Source organism: Lynx canadensis, chromosome B3, assembly GCF_007474595.2.
Source record: "Lynx canadensis isolate LIC74 chromosome B3, mLynCan4.pri.v2, whole genome shotgun sequence".
Taxonomy (NCBI): domain Eukaryota; kingdom Metazoa; phylum Chordata; class Mammalia; order Carnivora; family Felidae; genus Lynx; species Lynx canadensis.
In genome coordinates, this window is record NC_044308.2 from 131660838 (window position 1) to 131680735 (window position 19898).

The 19898-nt window shown below is 36.9% G+C and overlaps 1 protein-coding gene across 4 annotated transcripts in view; it reads right to left on the reverse strand.

Moving 5' to 3' along the window:
* The window catches only part of EML5 (EMAP like 5), a 179326-nt gene that overhangs the window by 73812 nt on the left and 85616 nt on the right, over positions 1–19898 (reverse strand). For all 4 annotated transcript variants that reach the window (XM_030319747.1, XM_032593437.1, XM_036064284.1 and 1 more), the window contains 7 exons: positions 17876–17981; positions 16241–16334; positions 15213–15313; positions 9037–9239; positions 8304–8415; positions 6888–7015; positions 1203–1344 (listed from right to left, as the gene is read on the reverse strand). In XM_030319747.1, the coding sequence (XP_030175607.1) occupies positions 1203–1344; positions 6888–7015; positions 8304–8415; positions 9037–9239; positions 15213–15313; positions 16241–16334; positions 17876–17981 (886 nt within the window). The remainder of the gene's footprint in view (positions 1–1202; positions 1345–6887; positions 7016–8303; positions 8416–9036; positions 9240–15212; positions 15314–16240; positions 16335–17875; positions 17982–19898) is intronic.

Below are 19898 nucleotides of genomic sequence, written 5' to 3' on the forward strand. Positions count from 1 at the left end.
GGATGTTAACTAGATTTATCATAGTGATTATTTCACAGTATACACAAATATTGGATCATTATGTTGTACACCTGAAACTAATATGCTATGTGTCAATTATACCTCGATAAAGAAAAGAAAGAAAATCTGAGGTCTATTAAAGGTATGTTCCAAATTTGATCAGCTTCCTATGGCCTTGTGAAGAAGAGTATTTGATACTGTGATTTCCTGTGTACACAGAGGTGTGACTATGGTTTTGTGATCTTACTGTAACCCTTCATGTAGAAAGTTCAGTATAGAAATGCTGATATAACATTTGGTAATCTCTAGATCTCAGGGGGAAAAAACAACTAAAGAATGAAAATGCTGGCCATCAATAACTCAAAAAAAAAAAAAAAAAAGAAGAGACAGTGACAGGAGTTCAATTATTCTAGAGACAGTGATTAGTTTCAGATTTTTAGTTAAGTACAAATGTTGAATATAGTAACCCTAGAAGAACAGACTCTTTTAATAGAAGAAAAAAATAAATTAACTGACTGAATTACAAATTCATGTTACCTAACTTTAACTTGGCCCTTATTATGGCCTGACAATCCTTTCATCTGCTGTTTCTATCACATTTCTTACATTCCCAATTCCCAACCTTTTCAACCAGAGTTCCTCCTTCAATACCTCCATATTCTAAAATAACATTCCCTACCACCTCACTAAGAAATGTGAAGCTATCTGTACATCCTCATTTGCCCTAGGTTAATAATATCAGTCTTAATGCAATAACTGAGCCCCTTATCTCTCTATACTGACAGGCTAGCTTCATTTGCCCCCTACAAAATGTGCTTAGTTTTGTTTCACCCTAAAATATTCTCCCCTCAATTCTGCTACTCCTTTATAAATTAAGGCCTTCTTTCTTCGTTTTTGATTCTGAATTACATATATTCTATAGTCATAAAGGGTAGATAACTTGTTTTCTTCCTGTATTTTTAATTCCAACATGACACTGCAAACAGGTTCAGGATAGGTATGCTCACAGGAGGTCTCACAAAGCAAAGACTGGGTATAATTAATTTTCTTTATATAGCATCATGAGCAAGTGCACACAGAATAAATATGTAAAGCCTTTTTTATACACCTACTGTAGCTTTCTTAGATTTGTGAAGAGTTACAAAATTGTGACTAAATGTGACTAACATGTTAATCTGTGCTCAAGTCTGAGAGCCTCTTACCCTTTTTCAGTTTCCGGACAGCCAACATACAATGACTAGGAGACAGATCCCATATTCTTAAGGTTTTATCATCACTGACAGTAGCACAGATGGGCAGATAGGGATGTGTAGCCAAACCCCACACCTCTCCTTCCATGTGTCCCTACAAAGAGAACATAGTTAAGATAAATTTAACCTAAATATATGTGTTTTTAAAAGAAAACTAAAGACAACACCTGATAATATACGATAGGATAATGAATAATGGATTAATCTAAAACTTTCTCTTTGGAATATACCTTAAAATACCCCAGTAACAACTTTATCTTCACAATTACACTACAATCAGTTACTATTTAAACTAGTTTAAAATCCTAAAATATTCACTGAGTGAGGAGAATAGGAACTGGCTGCCTTGGAATGTTAATAACTGCCACAGAGGAGGAAGTTCCTGCATGTGAGAACAAGGAGTGCTCCAGACCTGCTCCCCAGTGAAACTGGTGAAATTAATAATAATAAAAAATTAAGGTCTCCGGAAATGGTTCCAAGGGAATATGACAAATGAAGAAACATTTACTCAAGAAAGTCTGCTAATATTTGGTAAGAACAATGAGAGTTTTGCAGTATTTGAACCAAGACCCACTCCTTTCCTCCCCATCTCCACCTCACTGACCTGAAAACTCCACACCAGACTGATGTAAACAACACAGGGTATGGATGCTCTCTCTCCTTTCCCTACTCTAATGGGCTATCTTCCCAGAAGGGGCAGGTGACTGCATTTCTTATCCTGCACTCAATGCCTGCTAAAAGCTGAAACCTTGATGAGTGCTGGACACAGGTGGGAACTCCCTTCTGCCATCCCTATTCTGAGATGGAGGTTCTACACTGGGGGTCATGCCACTAAGAATACTGGGGCTTCAGTTCAACCCAAGAAGACTTGAGCTACTGCTCCCTACTACCCCTTCCCCAAAATGGAGCACTCAGTTTCTAAAGCAAGGGACACTCAGAAAAGAGTCATCACTATCCAAACACTCAACTTCAGAGCCTTGGATCAGACAGTGTGCCTGGAAGAAAAAGCAAACCATAAAATAGCTCCTAATGTCTTCTCAAAGGAAATGACTTCATTTGCTTCACAGTGTAGAAAAGTTCAAGTCTAAAGGTGCTCTCAAAAACAATGAAGGTTGTGATGAAAGGCAAATGGGAGCTGACTGGTACTCCTTAAACATACAGGCTACTCTGAAGACTAGTGAGTTTGCTCAACAGAACCAGGGCAATCTCAGAGATTGCTGGGAGGATACTGCTTCAAGTCAAAATCTCAAACATTAACCTACAAAAGGGGTGTCCCCTTTAAGGAGGCTGAGCGATTTGTGCTCTAGGGAAAGTGTTGAAAACAGTAGCAATTTAGTCAGCATCAGTCAGCAATTGAATGGAGTTCAGCGGCTGGGTGTAGTCAGGGAAAAAGACTATCAAAGAGGAGAGAAGACTTCCCAAATCATTTTATGGAGCCAAAATGGCCCTGATACCAAAATCAGACATCACTAGGAAACTATAGACCCATGATCCCTTATATATAGTATGTGGATGCTAAAATCTTCAACTAAGTACTAACAAACTGATTCTAACATATACAAAAAGAATTCTACACCATAACTAAGTGGGGTTTATCTCAGGAATGCAAGGTTGGTTTAAAAGATGAAAACCGGGGCGCCTGGGTGGCGCAGTCGGTTAAGCGTCCGACTTCAGCCAGGTCACGATCTCGCGGTCCGGGAGTTCGAGCCCCACGTCAGGCTCTGGGCTGATGGCTCAGAGCCTGGAGCCTGCTTCCGATTCTGTGTCTCCCTCTCTCTCTGCGCCTCCCCCATTCATGCTCTGTCTCTCTCTGTCCCAAAAATAAATAAACATTGAAAAAAAAAAAAAGATGAAAACCAATTGATATAATACACCATATCAATAGAATAAAAAACAAAACCACATGATCTCTCAATAGACAAAGAAAAAGCCTTTGACAAGTTCTTTTGACAAATGACACAATCTTTCATGATAAAAACTTGCATCAAACTAGGAACAGAAGTGTCATTCGTCAATCTGATAAAGGGCATCTATGAAAAATCCAGTTAATACTAAATGGTACAGATTGAATAGTTCCTCTGTCTGTTCTACTTCTAATCTACATTGTACTGAAGATTCCAGCCAGGATATTTAGCCATGAAAAAGAAATAACAGGCATCCCAATTGGAAGGGGAACAGTAAAACTACATTTGCAATTCACATGATCTTATATATAAAAAATCCTAAAAATCCACTAAAAAACTATTAGAATAAATGAGGTCCATTATACTATGAGACTTGTATACTAAAAACTATAAACCTGTTGAAAAAAGTTAAAGATGATCTAACTGAATGGAAAGATCCCATGTTCATGGATACAATTTAATATTGTTAAGAGGTGCTATTCCTCAAACTGACCCATAGAATGCTGCTACAAACACTGCTGTACATGTTTTTTTTTTTTTTTTTTTTCTGTGTTCTTCTGAATGCCCGGTTATGTACATATATCTCCACACTTTTTTTTTTAATTCCACTGTAGATAACATACAATGTTAGTTTCAGGTGTACAATATAGGAGTTCAATAGTTCCATGTATTATTCAGTGCTCATCAAGATTAAGTATACTCTGAATCCCCATCACCTATTTCACCCATCCCTCACCCCCACCTTCTCTCTGGTAACCATCAGTTTGTTCTCTACAGTTAAGAGTCTGGTTTTTTGGTCTCTTTTTTTTTCCCTTTGCTCATTTGTTTTGTTTCTTAAATTCCACACAAGTGAAATCAGATGGTATTTGTCTTTCTCTGACTGGTTTATTTTGCTTAGTATCATACTCTCTAGCTATATCCATGTTGCCATCTTGCAAATGTCAAGATTTCATTCTTTTTATGGCTGAATAATATATTCAAAATAATATTCCATTTTATACACACACACACCCGTCTTTTTTATTCATTCAGCAGTTGATGGGACACTTGAGCTGCTTCCATAGTTTGGCTATTATAAATAATGTTGCAAAAAAGATAGGGTGCATGTATCCTTTCAAATAGTGTTTTTGTATTTTTGGGTAAATACCCTGTAGTGTGACTATTGGATCACAGGGTAGTCCTATTTTTCATTTTTTGAGGAAACTCCATGCTATTTTCCGGAGTGGCTGCACCAGTTTGCATTCCCACCAACAGTGCAGGAGTACCCTTTCTCTCCACGACCTTGTCAATACTTGTCATTTCTTGAGTTTTTGATTTTAGCCATTCTGACAAGTATGAGGTGATATCTCACTGTGGTTTTGATTTGCATTTCCCTGTATATCTCCACACTTTTTCCCCCCACACTTTTAATTACTATAAGTTTTATCTTATTTCCCACATGGAGTTTCTCAAAAATTTCTGCACTCTTTTTGAGTATTGTTTCTTCTAGATGATTTTTTAAAAATCTTTCCAGAATTTTTGAAAAATATCGTTTGGATTTGGTTTATGATCATACTGAATTCATAAGTTATTTAGATGTTTTATGTCTTTAGTAAAACTTTATGGCTTTCTTAACACTGATCTTCCATAGTTTTAGCTATATTTATTCCTGGCTATTGTATAGTTTTCTTTGTGAGTACTATTTCTATGTTATATTTTTCTAATTGGTTATTGCTGATATATAGAAATACTACTGGCTTTTAGATGTGGATTTTGAATCTCACTTTACCAGACTCCTTAATTCTAGTAATTTTTCAGTTTATTCTCTTGAATATGCAAAGTATAGGGTTAAAATATCTGCAAATACTGACAGTGTTCTCCACTTATTTCCAACACTTAGACCTATATTGCGTTGTTTTTCTAGATTGGCTAAGACCTCACACACAATGCTAGACAATAATGGTGAGACCCAACATCCTTGTTTTGTTTCTGATGTTTAGGAGACAGCAGACATCTGAAATCTTAAGCTCTATAATAAATAGGAAAAATAACAGGATGTCCTTTATCACTTCAAAATCTTTTCTTACAATTATAAAATTGTCTGTGTTTTTGAAAGTTCTGTCTGTGGATTCACCTGTAAAAGTGTACTTGTGTTAGTATTTTCCAAGAGATCATAAAAATGTTAAATACCATGACTCTACCATCTTTCTACTTCAAAGGAATATTATGTGGGGCACCTGGGTGGCTCAGTCAGTTGAGTGTCCAACTCTTGATTTCGGCTTAGGTCATTATCTCACAGTTTGTGACACTGAGCTCCTTGTTGGGCTCTGTGCTGACAGCGTGGAGCCTGCTTGGGATTCTCTCTATCCTGCCTTGCCCTACCCCCATTCGCTCTCTTTCTCTTAAATAAACTTAAAAAAAATTTTTAAAAGGAATATTATGTAACTGAAGTTAAAGAGTAAGACACCAAATTTTGACAGTAAATTTAATATAAAACATTTTGTTTTATATGTATATTTGTATATATTTGTATACAATATATACAAATATACATATTTGTACATATTTGTATATTTGTAAATACGTGTATTTATTTGCTTACAAATTCTCCTTGGTACATCAGGATATTACATTAACATTAAAGCATGTGCAGTGCTCTCCTCTAAGTGTGCTCTTTGATGTTTTAACAAAAGTGAGGTGGGGGGGAATGGGGTTGGAGAAAAAAATAAGTCTGTAATAAGAAAGAACATAATTCTTTTTCAGAATAAAAGGCAAACTTAAAATTGGTCCTACCATATAAAGCTGGAGGACAATTTTTCATTAGGTAGATCCTACCTCACTTACTGTGTTTTAAAGTATTTATTGCTCTCCATACTTTTCAGAAAGATATAATATATATAGGAAATGTATACCTAAAAAATTAATACAGCATTCTTTTTTTTTTTTTTAAAGGCAAAGCTGGTTTTTTTTTTAAGTTTTTTTTTTTTTATGTTTATTTATTTTTGATAGAACACAAGGGGGGGGGCGCAGAGGAGAGAGAGAAGGAGACACAGAATCTGAAGCAGGCTCCAGGCTCTGAGCAGTCAGCACAGAGCCTGACACGGTGCTTGAACCCACAGACCATGAGATCATGACCTGAGCTGAAGTCAGTCGCCCAACTGATGAAGCCACCCAGGCGCCCCAATACAGCATTCTTGATGAAAATGTTAAGGATCAGGTGATCCTGCTCTTTCGTTTTATATTTCTACCACACAAGTGTTGGTATTGCTATTATTTTTGTATTGTTTTATTATTTTAACATTTGTTTTATTAATATTTTCACTGACAAATATTTTCAGCAATAAAATTTTAGTGTACATTTTTAATTTTTTTAATTAGAAACTTAAGGATGAAAATGAAGAGTTTCACAGAAAAACAACTACCTTAGATTCAACAAATGTACTTCAAAGAAATAAAATTGAACATGAAATAAATTGACTTGGTTAAATTAATTACAACTGTTTTTTCTTTTCATTGGTTTCTTGTTTTGTGATAAGAAATTACTTAAAATATTGGCAATTATTCCACAGATAATGTGCATGTTTATTTACTGATACCTACTCATCTAGCTATAATTAAATTAAAAATTTTTGGTATATATTATGATATATTTCCCTAATTTAATGTTATTTTCACTATTGTTACCTTTTGGCTCTTACATATTAATCAACTGCATATAAATGGAAAAAAAGTATATTAATTTTTTTCAAATTACCTGGACCAGAAGTGTTATTGGGCCACTTTTATCCACTTCTAGTATTTCACCATTCTTTGTGCCAACTAAAATATGACCGTGTCCTAATGATATGGCACGTATAGATGGGTTATCTTCCAAGAGAAGACCTGAAATGTTAAGTGGAGATATTCTTCTAGGTATAAAGTCACTAGAATACAAGGATGTACATATTGCAGATGATGCTACTTTGACAATGAAAATCACGTTACAAGGTTGCCTTTTCCTGTATTTTAAGTATGCTAATAAATGCACTGCATTTTCCCATACCACTCAATTTACTAATCTCAAAAGTACTACCTAGGAGTGCAGGGGTGGCTCAGTCAGTTAAGCGTCTGACTTGATTTCTGCTCACCTCATGGTGTAGTAGTGGTTCATGGGATCGGCCCCCCACAGAGGCTTGGTGCTGAGGGGGTGGAGCCCGTTTGGGATTCTCTCTTGCCCTCTCTCTCTGCCCCTCCCTTGCTACCGCTCTCTCTCTCTCAAAATAAATAAGTAAAAAAGTACCACCTATATACAATTATTATCCCAGCTCTCCTACTACTATTCCAATAACCGTTTCCTCTTATATTTGCCCCTCCTCATTCACATCCTTACTTTCTTAGAGCACCTACAATATTCCAGTCAGTACTTTTAATTCAATTCAAGATTGATGCTTTTCTGTCTACTATGTCCTAGGAAGGCTTCAGAGATATATTTGTAAACATAACAGGGCCAGCTCCTGCCCTCACAGAGCATATAATGCGGAAAACAGGCCCTGTGTGAGGAACATAGTGAAACAGGAGCATAACATAAGGGAATTTTAGTTTTTTTGAGGGGATGGAAGGGAGATGGGAATGGAAGCAATCATCCTAGAAGAAATAATGTTTGAGATTTGAAAAATGAGTATATTGTCAGATAATTGGAAGTGGCAAGAGGGGAGAGAAGGGCAAATTCTAGGCAAAAGCTATAGCATATAGAAAGGCCTGGAGGTCACAGAGAATGTGGTGTAATGCCTTAATACACTGAGAGCAAGGGTAAAAGGAAGGGCCTGCAAGGATACACAGGCAAGGTCAACAAAACACGAACATGAAACAAAATGCCAAGCTTGAACACAAATTCCTGACTGATGGTAAATGTGATGCCCATGTGGGCAATTTTCTTTGAAAAATTAAAAATGATAAAATTATCACTAACAATCTTGCATTTGGCTAATACTTTACCATCTGTGTCACAGAAAATAGATTATGAAAGGACAGCAATGATTCTGGCACCCAGTTAAACAGCTTTTCCCATTGAATTCTGATGCCTATCTAGTAAAGATGGAAAAATATATTCCGTGTGCTCCACCTCAGTGGCCATGCATGTTAATGAGCAATTAACCTTTTACTGCTCAAATTAAATTAAATCTCAAATCACCTTTAGATCCTGGTGCCAAAGCGGCTCTTTTTATAGCATAGGTCTTGAGACATCTTTCAAAGGAGTCATCCCAAAGAGCTACTACCCCATCTTTTCCTCCAGTTACAAATCCCTTTGAAAGTAAAAGCTTCAAGTTAATAAAGATCTAAATATTGAAAAAAATAACTTTATGTTGCAAACCTCTAGAGGAAAGAACATTTACAGCTAAAAATTACAGCTTACAAATTAGCATAAGAATCTATTATGTTTTTTATACATCAACATGAAAACTACAAAAATATTTACAGTAACACTAAACATTCTACTTTTAGGACAGGACTTTAAGAGCAAGGTTTGTAATTTGGAACCATAACGTAACTCTACCACTTTTAGCAAGATACATATATTCTCTTGGATGCTTCATAATCCCATCCTTCAAAAAGAGAGGATAAGAACAGTAGTTACCTCACAGGATATGGTGATAATAAAGCACTTAAGCCATTGTTGACACACAGGAAGAGATTAAGAAGTATTGAGTTAAAACTGTTTTTTTAATAGCAGACCTATTTCACTCTGTGTTCAGAAGTTTGAAAGAGGAATAAAAGAAGGTAGAAAGGCTCTAGTTTACAGAGCCTGGGTTACAGTTACTGGGTGGCTCAGCTCCGCAGAAAGGCAATACTCCTTTACTTGTGAAAATGCTCTACAATCCATGATCAAATTATGTTTAATGTAAAAATATCTTCAGGATACTTACTTTTTCCAATGCATGCATACTAAACACTGGCCCATCATGTGCTTTAACTGTTTTTACAAGAAAGACATCTCTCCAGATACACACGTCTCCTGTGGATGTTCCAGAAAAAGCCATCTCTTCAGTCCATCCATATACTGCACACATCATCGTGTCATTTTTCCCCAGTGTGCCCACGTAGCCTTTTCTTCCAATCAATCCTCCCCCTGGTTCATAAAAAAATATCACAGAAGTACCACTTTTAAAATGTATAAAATGATAAAATTTCTTTCCTACTGTAAATGTTTAAATAGAAACTTAAAAAGAAAAATATAAGTCTCTCAATCAGCAACTTGCCTGGCTGAGACAGCCACACCCACAGCACCTTTTAGGCCATAGTTTTTTGGATAAAAACATATATGCTAAGTTGGCTTTAATCAGTCCTTAGCACTTTTGGTTGGTTTTCAAAATTTTTTATTATGACATATTTAAGAAAACAAGAGAGTACCAAAAAACCTCAATACAATGAATGTATGTATATCCCCTAACAACCTACATAAAATTGTAAAAACAACGAAAACATGATGCCAATCCCATCTCCCTTTTTCACCCCTTACTATTGTGAAAGTGATGTTGACCATTCTCATGCATTCCTTTAAATTGAGTGGTTTGGGAAAATGCAGTACATTTATTAGCATACTTAAAATACAGGAAAAAGCAACCTTGTAATGTTTATTTTTACTACTTATTTGTAAATTCTTAGGCAATGTTAGATTATCCATGTTTTAAGATTTTCTATAATACCATCCTGTATGTACCGTGAACAACAGTGGTTTGTCCTGAACAACAGTGGTTTGACCTGCGTACAAGTCTATTTTTACACCATACTTTTCAATACAGTCCAATAAACGGATTTTCTCTTATGATTTTCTTTCTTTACAATGTTTATTAAAAAATTTTTTTTAATGTTTATTTATTTTTGAGAGAGAGACAGACAGACAGAACATGAGAGGGGGAGGGGCAGAGAGTGAGGGAGACACAGAATCCGAAACAGGCTCTAGGACCTGAGCTGTCAGCACAGAGCCCGACACGGGGCTTGAACTCACAAACCACAAGATCATGACCTGAGCCTAAGTTGGATGCTTTAACTGATTCAGTCACCCGGGCACCCCAAAACGTTTACTTTTGAGAGTGAGAGTGTATGTGCACACATGTGGGGTAGGGGCAGAGAGAGAAGGAGAGAGAATCCAAAGCAGGCTCAGCACAGAGCATGACATGGGGCTCGATGTCATGCACTGTGAGATCATGACCTGAGCCAAAATCAAGAGTCAGATACTTAACCAACTGAGCCACGCAGGGGCATGCGTTATGATTTTCTTAACATTTTCTTTGCTCCAATTCACTTTGTTGTAAAATTATACTACATAATATACTTTATAAAATATGTGTTAATTGATGGTTTATGTCACTGGGAAAGCTTTGGGTCAATAGTAGGCTATTAGAAGTATTTGGGGAGTCAAATATTATATGCAGGGTCAGCACCCTAACCTCCCATGCTATTCAAGGGTCAACTATATTCCTTTGCAACTTGCTTTTATCACCAACGATCTGTACTGGAGTTTTATATATGTTGATTTGTACATCTAGAAAATGCATTTTTGTAAGCATTCCATTATATGAACATAACCGTCCATCCATTTTCCTATTAATGGGCACTTGAGTTGCTTCCAAGCCTTTACTATTGAAAACAACACTGCTTTAAATATTCTTGTAAAGGCCTCTTCTATGCAAGTACAAGAGATTCTCTAGGAATGCCCAGGAATGACCACAGGGTATTCACAAAAGGGAAAGCATATAAATGAGAGGTATCATCTGTTGCCAAACTATTTTACAAAGTTGAGGCACTAATTTACACTCCCATTAATAGTGAAAGGAGTTCTTGTTGCTTCCCACCTTTCAGGAATATTTGGTATTGTTAGACTGGGGGATATGAAATACCAACTGAATTTTACTATGGTTTTAATGTGCATTCAAGGCACTGGGGTAAAGTTATGAACAAAAGAGACAACAAAACTCCCTGTTCTCATGGAGTTTCCTGGTGAGACAGTCAATAAATATAACAAATAAGCAAAATGTGCAGTATGTTAACAGATGATGATGGGTGCTATGTAGAAAATGTGAGCATAAACGGGAGATAAGAAATGGGAGAGGCCCGTTTTAAGTAGGGTGGTTAAGAAAGGCCTCACTGGGAAGGTAGAAGTTAAATGAAGGAGGTAGCAAGAGCAAGCCATGCAAGAAGAGGGTTTAAGGCAGAGGGATCACCAAGGGCCCAATGCAGGAATGTGACAAGAACCTTCAAGGAACAGCTATAGAGGTCAGTATGGTGTCGCAAAGAAAATAAGGGAGGAAGTAATGGGAGATGGGGTCATAGAGGTCAAAGACAGCATTACAGGCCATTGTAAGGATTTACATTTTACTCTACATGAGATGGGAAATGGTTAGTGGAATGAAGTCTGGCATATCATGTATTAATAGGTTCATTCTGATTTCTGGGTTGAGAGTAAATCAGAGAACAGCAAGGAAGAAAGGAGTCAGAGGTCTATTTCAATCATCTGGGCAAATGATAAAGGTGGCATGGACCAGGGTGGTTGGATGGAAGATGATGAAAAGTGGTCATATTCCATATGGGGATACCTGGGTGGCTCAGTCAGTTAAGTGTCCGACCTCGACTCAGGTCACAATCTCACGATTCAAGAGTTTGAGCCCCTCATCCGGCTCTGTGCTGACAGCTCGGATCCTGGAGCCTGGAGATTCTGTGTCTCCCTCTCTCTCTCTCTGCCCTTCCCCCTGGCCCATGCTCGGTCTCTCTCTCTCTCTCTCTCTCTCTCTCTCTCTCTCTCTCAAAAATAAATAAACATTAAAAACAATTTTTAAAGATAATAAATAAAAAATAATTTTTTAAAAAGTGGGCATATTCCAAATGTATTCAGAAGACTGACTTTTCTTAACACGGCAGTCAGAGGTGTTAGTGAACTTGTAAGAATAACTAAGTGGACTCATGAGGGGGAAAAATAGGTCAGAATTTCCTCAAGGGAAAGAAGAAGATAAATTGCAAAGTAAACATTTAAACAATGGTCTAAAGGTGTTAAAGTACATAGATAAGAAGAGAAATTGATTAGCAACTCAAGGGTTGAGTTGAAGGAAGGTTTTTGTTTGGTTTTATTTATTTAAGATAGAAAAATAACCCCACATTTGTATGCCGAAGAGAAAGAGTAAGAGGGAAAAGTGAGGATGCAGGAGAGAAAGGGAAGAAGGGCTGCAGTGATGTCCTTGAGTGGGCGAGAAGAGAAAGGATCTAGTATACAAGGGAAGGGACTGGCTTTCAGGAAAGCACAGACTGTCATCTGGAGCAGGAGAGGCAAACTACAGGCTGTGGGCGAAACCCTGTCACCACCTGTTTTTGTACAGAGCCCACTGGAACAGGTTAGCACTGGGAGCTACACAGGCCATGCTTATTTCCTTCTCTGCTCCCAGAAACTGTCTCCCCAACTTTTGGCTGCCAACTAGTAGTTTCTCAAGGTCTAAGCTTGTTACCATTGACAAGTTGAGGACTCTGCTAATGGCAACCGCTGAGCACGTAGCAGTGGAATTCCGTCTAGGAGCTGCCTCAACTCTGGCTAGCTCCTCAAGGTGAGAAGGTAGGGCTCTCCAGAAGGAGAACACACTAGGACTTATGTGTCACTGGGGAGGAGTAAGACTGACCATGGTTGCCCCAGCCCAAACTGCCAGGCCCTTTCACTACAGCAAGTTGATCTTGGAGAGAATATCTCCAGTTAATGGCAACTGGGTATAAAACAGGGTAGCAGTTTTCACTCTTGTTCTGTTAAGTACTTATATAATATTCTTGATTTTGTCCGTGGGCCTAGAAAGTCTAAAATATTTGCTATTTCTCCATTTACAGAAATAGTCTGCCACTCCTGGTTTAGATAATAATCAACTGGGTTTTCTGACAGGCACAGCATAACATATTCCTATTGTACCAGGTCATCATTGCACTCAAAAAACTCTTGGTGGCTCCCTGCCCCTACCAACCATGAAACAGAGCTCAAATTCCTTCGAGGACAGATTAATAATTCATAAGTTGAAATTCTCAAAGCCTAGATCTGAGACAGGAGGTCAGAGCTCCCTTTTAGACTCAGGCCTACGCCACGACTACTTAATTTACATAAAGCTATGCATTTAGAGGATTAGCACTTACTCCAATGAATAAAGTGGTTACTTATTTCTCACTTGGCTAGTGAACTCCATGGATCAGAACCCCAAAAGTGAGGAAGGCTGGAAGGCACATCAAAGTTTTAACATTTACCCATATGGTTCAGTTTCAGGTCTACTACATGACTAATGAAACTTAAGGAAAAAGGTATTCAATTGTAAATCTCTTCATTCCAAAACTATTTACTTTAAGTCTCCTTTTTTTAATTTTTTTTGTAATGTTTATTTATTTCTGAGACAGAGACAGAGCATGAGTGGGGAAGGGGCAAAGAAAGGGGGACACAGAATCTGAAGCAGGCTCCAGGCTCTGAGCTATCAGCACAGAGCCCGACGCAGGGCTCGAACTCACAGACTGCGAGATCATGACCTGAGCCGAAGCCGGATGCTCAACCGACTGAGCCACCCAGGCGCCCCTTTAAGTCTCTTATTTCAAAGAAATTTACAAAGGTTTTTGGTTTTTTCCAAGACAGAAATAATAAGTACTACTTGTTTGGTATTTGCAATTCCAAATAAATAAGATACTCTAAAATTTTGTTTAAATATATAGGAATGAAAATGTGAAAATACTTCTTTTTACTATGTAAATGTATATACACTATGATCTGATGAGTTTCTGATGAAGTAGAAAATCCAAGTCTGAAAACCAATTCACGTTCTATGTAGTTTACAATTTGAAAGTAACCTGAACTTGGGAAATGTCCTCACTAAGACTTTTTTTTTTTCTTAGATAGGTTTTATTTCTATTATTCATGTATTTTATCTGTAAGGTTTAAGTGGGCTGAGACTTAGATATCAAACTGGTGGAATTTATAAGTATGCTACTTATACTACTAGTTTATTTAGAAAGGAGACATTTTTTATTTTAAAATGCAAACTTATTTCACAGCTGCTAATCTACAGTTACAAATGACTCAAGCAATACGATTTTCCGCTTCTGTATCATTTTATAGCATATAAAGAATTTTTACAAAATTTTTCATTTTCAGTTTATACTAAAAAAAAAAGGGTTTAGGGGCGCCTGGGTGGCGCAGTCGGTTAAGCGTCCGACTTCAGCCAGGTCACGATCTCGCGGTCCTCCGTGAGTTCGAGCCCCGCGTCAGGCTCTGGGCTGATGGCTCGGAGCCTGGAGCCTGTTTCCGATTCTATGTCTCCCTCTCTCTCTGCCCCTCCCCTGTTCATGCTCTGTCTCTCTCTGTCCCAAAAATAAATAAACGTTGAAAAAAAAAAATTAAAAAAAAAAAAAAGGGTTTAGCAGAAGAAAGGAGTTTGTACATCACTTGATTCATCTCATAAGTTAAACCCTTTTGAAAATATGAATACTACATCAATGTAGTCAATAAATACAATAAAAACAATCTTCTATTTGTTTATAATATATCAAGACAATTGTGAATCACTTAAAAAAACATTTTGGATAATTTTAGATTTTCATAAAAGATTCAAGGGTAACAGAATTCTTGAGTTTAACATCTTACATACTATAGACTATTTGTCAAAACTAAGAAACCAACATATTTAATGCATTTCTATTAACTGAACTCCAGACCTCATTCAGATTTCACCTGTTTATCCACTAATATCTCCTTTCTGTTCCAGGGTCCAATCTCAGATACTGCATTGTACTTAGCTAAATCACTTTTAAAAGTAATAATTTATTGGGGCGCCTGGGTGGCGCAGTCGGTTAAGCGTCCGACTTCAGCCAGGTCACGATCTCGCGGTCCGTGAGTTCGAGCCCCGCGTCGGGCTCTGGGCTGATGGCTCAGAGCCTGGAGCCTGTTTCCGATTCTGTGTCTCCCTCTCTCTCTGCCCCTCCCCCGTTCATGCTCTGTCTCCCTCTGTCCCCCCCCCCAAAAAAAAAAAAAAAAAAGTTGGAAAAAAAAAAGTAATAATTTCTTGTTTCAAAGGAGTAAAAAGAAGAACTTCCTTACCTGCTCTACGCCAAAACTTCACGTGTTTAATTCCAGCTGTAATTAACTTATCAGGCACGTAGGGGTTCATCTTTACAACAAAAATCTTATCTTTACTTCCTCTGAAAAAAAAACAACAACAACGTTTTCTATAATAATCTTTTGCCTAATCCATACCCTACCTTGATTACTCCATTACTGAACCTTTGACCCACTTATCTCTCAGGTTTGGGCTATATAATCATGAATTTGCACATTTGCTGTTCTGTCATAATTTTAATTTCTTAACTCTTCTCAATGGAATTTTAAGAGATAGGAACAGTGTGAAGAGAACTTTTGAATAGCACTTACTATAGTACTGTACATAGGGAACTGTGGCATGAATCAGTTAAAGAAAAAACTTTTATAATACTTTGTTATAGTTTAACATAGCCATTCCAAACACAAAGTTCCTCTTAAACTATTTTTTATTTGGCCATTATCTATGTGCTGAAAGAAGCATTTAACTGTATTTTTAAAGTGCTTTAATGTCTCATTTTAAGGAGTAAGACATTAAAAAAATAATCTCTGACACTGTTGACTATTTCCTCCTTTAAAGCAATTGTTAATATTTTTTATTATAAAATACACACTCATAGTAGAAAATTTAGAAAATGGAAAATGTAACAGAAAATAAAAATAATCTCTAGCTTCTTTATGATATAGATGTGTATGTTTCATCCTTCAAATATATGCTATGAGCATTTCCAATGGCTATATAATAGTTTATCATACAACAGAATTCACTCTACCTATAAATGCAGAGTTTTAGATAATAGCTACTTCCAATGTCTTACTACAGTTACAGTAAAAGTAGGTACACAAGGGATAAACCTACAAATGAATCCTTAATTTGTCTTTTTACCATGATTATACTATTTATTCAGTGGTAAGAAAGATGGTAGCAATTAAAAAAAGGTTACATGTTTGATTTCAAAACTGTTTTAATTAAAAAAAAATTTTAAGTGATTTCAGTACTTTGCCAATGTGATATCAAGTTTTTCCCCCACCTTGCTACTGAAAGTTTCTCTCCTTTCTTCCAGTCCCACAGCACAATAGTGTGGCTATCATCTATTCCAACTGAAGCCAAACGTTTCCCATCCGCTGTAAAAATGAATCAGAGAGACACTGGCCATTAACATTCAGAAGATAAATAACATTCAGTACATGTTCTGAAACCACAGTACTATATTTAAAATTTTATAAAATGATGTTAAATGTTAGGCATGCATATATATAGCTATAAAATAACCAGAATTTGTAAGCAAGGAAAGAGTAATTTCTCAATGCATCTAAACATTGTTATTTTTCTCTGGCCTCATTTCCAGGTTAGGATGGGGAGGAGGTAGATAAGTGGAAAAAAGAGATTTTAAATGAAAAGAAAAAATTAAGAAAGAAGGAAAGATTTACTTCAATTAAATTTACTGTAAGAACTCTATTGTGATATAACAACTCCTAGGGATTATGAAAATTAACTGAATGAAAAAGATGTAGGTTACAACCTCGTACTGTCATTAATATGACCATTTGTAGTGAAGGTCAATTATATTAGTTGTTACTATTATCAAACAAGTAATGAATGTATTACACAAATGACTGAACTAAGTCAGTCATGCTGACAGGTGTGCACATGTTTATAGGCTGCAAAGGCCCAAACTACAATTAAACATTTACCACCCTGCCACTTTTTGCAAACCTCAATTAGTTCGTTATCACTACCTGTGAAATTTCTCTTGCTGACTCCCTTGTTTGCCATTAATCTTCTTGTTTCTTGACATTCAGCATGTCCCTAAAGGCATATTTACACTTCCCCCCAATAATTCACTCTCATTTCAGTTGGAGCAGCAGAAGGCACAAATTTGCCGTTTCTTGAAATAAAATCCTCTATTAATGGCATTTCTCCCCTCTCCCCAATCCACATCCTAGCTTTCATTATAGATCTACATGCAGTTGTTAAAGTGTAAAATATAAAGCAAAGAGCTAAAATGGTCTCAAATTATTCTTATAAGGTAGCCTGGAATTATCACTTTGTAGAAATGCTAGAAAACAAGTATCTCAGTATTCACCTCTTTCTTTCTTAGCTTTCACCGTAAACATTTTCAGTTTACTCTGTGGCTAAAAAATATTAAGTGAGACTGGGGTTTTCCCAAAGCAAGAGGTACACAGAGTGAGCAATAATTCAGATGGTTTTAGATGTTATACAAACATTTTCTGTTTTAACAGAAACATATTTATATTAATGGGTATTAAAAATAACACTCGTTAAATTATAAGCTAGCCCGCAAACCCACACTCTCTGCCCTGACTGGTTAGGACAATAGTATGTACATTTGAAAACAACTGTGTAGGGGCGCCCGGGTGGCTCAGTCGGTTAAGCGTCCGACTTTGGCTCAGGTCATGATCTCGCGGTTCATGGGTTCGAGCCCTGCTGACAGCTCGGATCCTGGAGCCTGCTTCAGATTCTGTCTCTCCCTCTCTCTCTCTGCCCATCCCTGCTTGTGCTGTCTCTCAAAAATAAATAAATGTTAAAACAACTGTGTAGGTCATAGCTACATGACAAGTTTAAGCAACACTGATTTCAACTATAATGCTATATATCACCTCTGCATTTTAACCATTCTTACTGAGACAGAAAACAGCCTTACCTGAGAAATCAACAGCACAGACACCATATTGGTGGCAGCCCTTTAATACTGACAATGGTTTAATGGTCTCTGTATCCCATATGTGAATTGAGGGATCCCTACCTACCTACAATAGAAAGAATTATAAAAGTCATACAGTTAAATTTTTTATTTTCATATGTATTAAAAGGAAATAAAATGGGATTTTACAGTCTTATTTGTTATGGGCATTTATCAAATAAATATAAAGCAGATTGTATATGTGACTGACATTTCTTTCTTACATTTGGTAAAATGCTAATGAGGCTAAGCTCAGTGTTTCTAGGACTGTTCTGTATGACTCACAAATCTTATCCTATACTTCATCAATAAAGATAATTCTCACTGAGCACCTATAGTTAGCTGTATTGCCATGCTAGAACAACGAGCACTAAGACATTCAGGTAAATTTTGCAGACTCAATAGGAAAACAAGACATTTTCAGTTAAATCAGAATATCTGGTAACAGATGCTTAATGAAGAGGAAAGGCTGTAAAGAAATGGAAGAGAGGATACGTGACCTGGCCTTCAGAAAGTGCACTCTCAGATAAAAAGAAAGCAAGTACATTCTAGGCTAGGATAATGCTATAAACAAAGATACAGAGATACTTAAACAAGTACTTAAAACAAAGTACTTAAACAAAGTACTAAGCAGTTAAGACTCTGAATAGATGCTATCACTTAGGTTTTTACTTGGTTTAGACATTCACTGATGCACAGGTAAACTATCAATTTGTAATTATTCTCTTAGACTCCAGTGATCACTTTTAACTACAAGGATAAAGAGCTAGAATAGCTTTGCCTGTAAAGGCAACTCCTGAAATAAAGGATATAGCTTCCAGTTATTATTAATTTTGAGACTGATTTTATATAAAGACATAACAAATAACAAGACTGCCATCAGCCAATATTTCACTGAAGTTTTTCAGCCAAACGTTCCCAAGGACCATTAAGTCTTCTGTTTAACTTCCGTAGAGTTTGACACTTTTGATAATTTCACAGTAGCACTGTCTCCTGGTTGTTTGATCTCCTGGACTCTTACTAATGAGTTTCCTTCACAATTTCATTACCTGTCCCCTAAATATAAACTCCCCCCAAATTCTGTCTTTAATATTCCGGTCTTTTCATTCTACATTTTTGCCTTGGGGTATCTCACTTTCAGTTTCAATGGTTAAATCAACAAATGACTCCCAAATTCTACTTTCTAATATTAAACTCTTCTTCTGAATTTAAGACTTACATTTCCAATTGCCTATTGGACATCTCACATGGAAATGATGATGATGATGATGGCAAAGGCTAACTAACATTTACTGAGAACTGACTTATGTCCTAGAAACTGTTCTAAACGCTTTACAAGGATGGACTCATGTAACAATCAGCAATTCTAAGAGATAGGCAATGACAATATCCTTATTTTAAAACATATAGAGACTAAGGCATAGAGAGGCTAGGTTATTTTCCCACAGCTAATAGGTGGAGAAGCTTGAATAACACCATGTTCAGTGCTGGTGAAGATAAAAGAGTGAGTACTATTAGGGCACATGTGGGGCATGGCAGTCAGGGATGAGGGGAGAGGTTAGGCAAGTTTTCAGATGTTACCTAAGTTTTAAAAGGAATAGGAATTAGATGAAGTTGGAGGAGTGAACAGAAATGGAGGGTAAGAATTTTCCAGAGGAGGCAACTAAGTAAAAGATGTGAAGCAGTATTATACATAGACAAATTCTAAATAGCTCAAAAGACAGGAGCATAGTTTACCAGGAAATAATTGGTAAGAGATAAAAAGAGGAGTCTGGGGGGCACCTGGGTGGCTCAGTTGGTTAAGCATCTGACTTCAGCTCAGGTCATGATTTCATGGTTCATGAGTTTGAGCCCTACATCTGGCTCTGTACTGACAGCTCAGAGCCTGGATCCTGCTTCGGATTCTGTGACTCCCTCTCTGTCTGCACCGCCTCCCCCTGCCTCTCTCTCATTCTCTCTCTCTCTCTCAAAAGTAAACATTAAA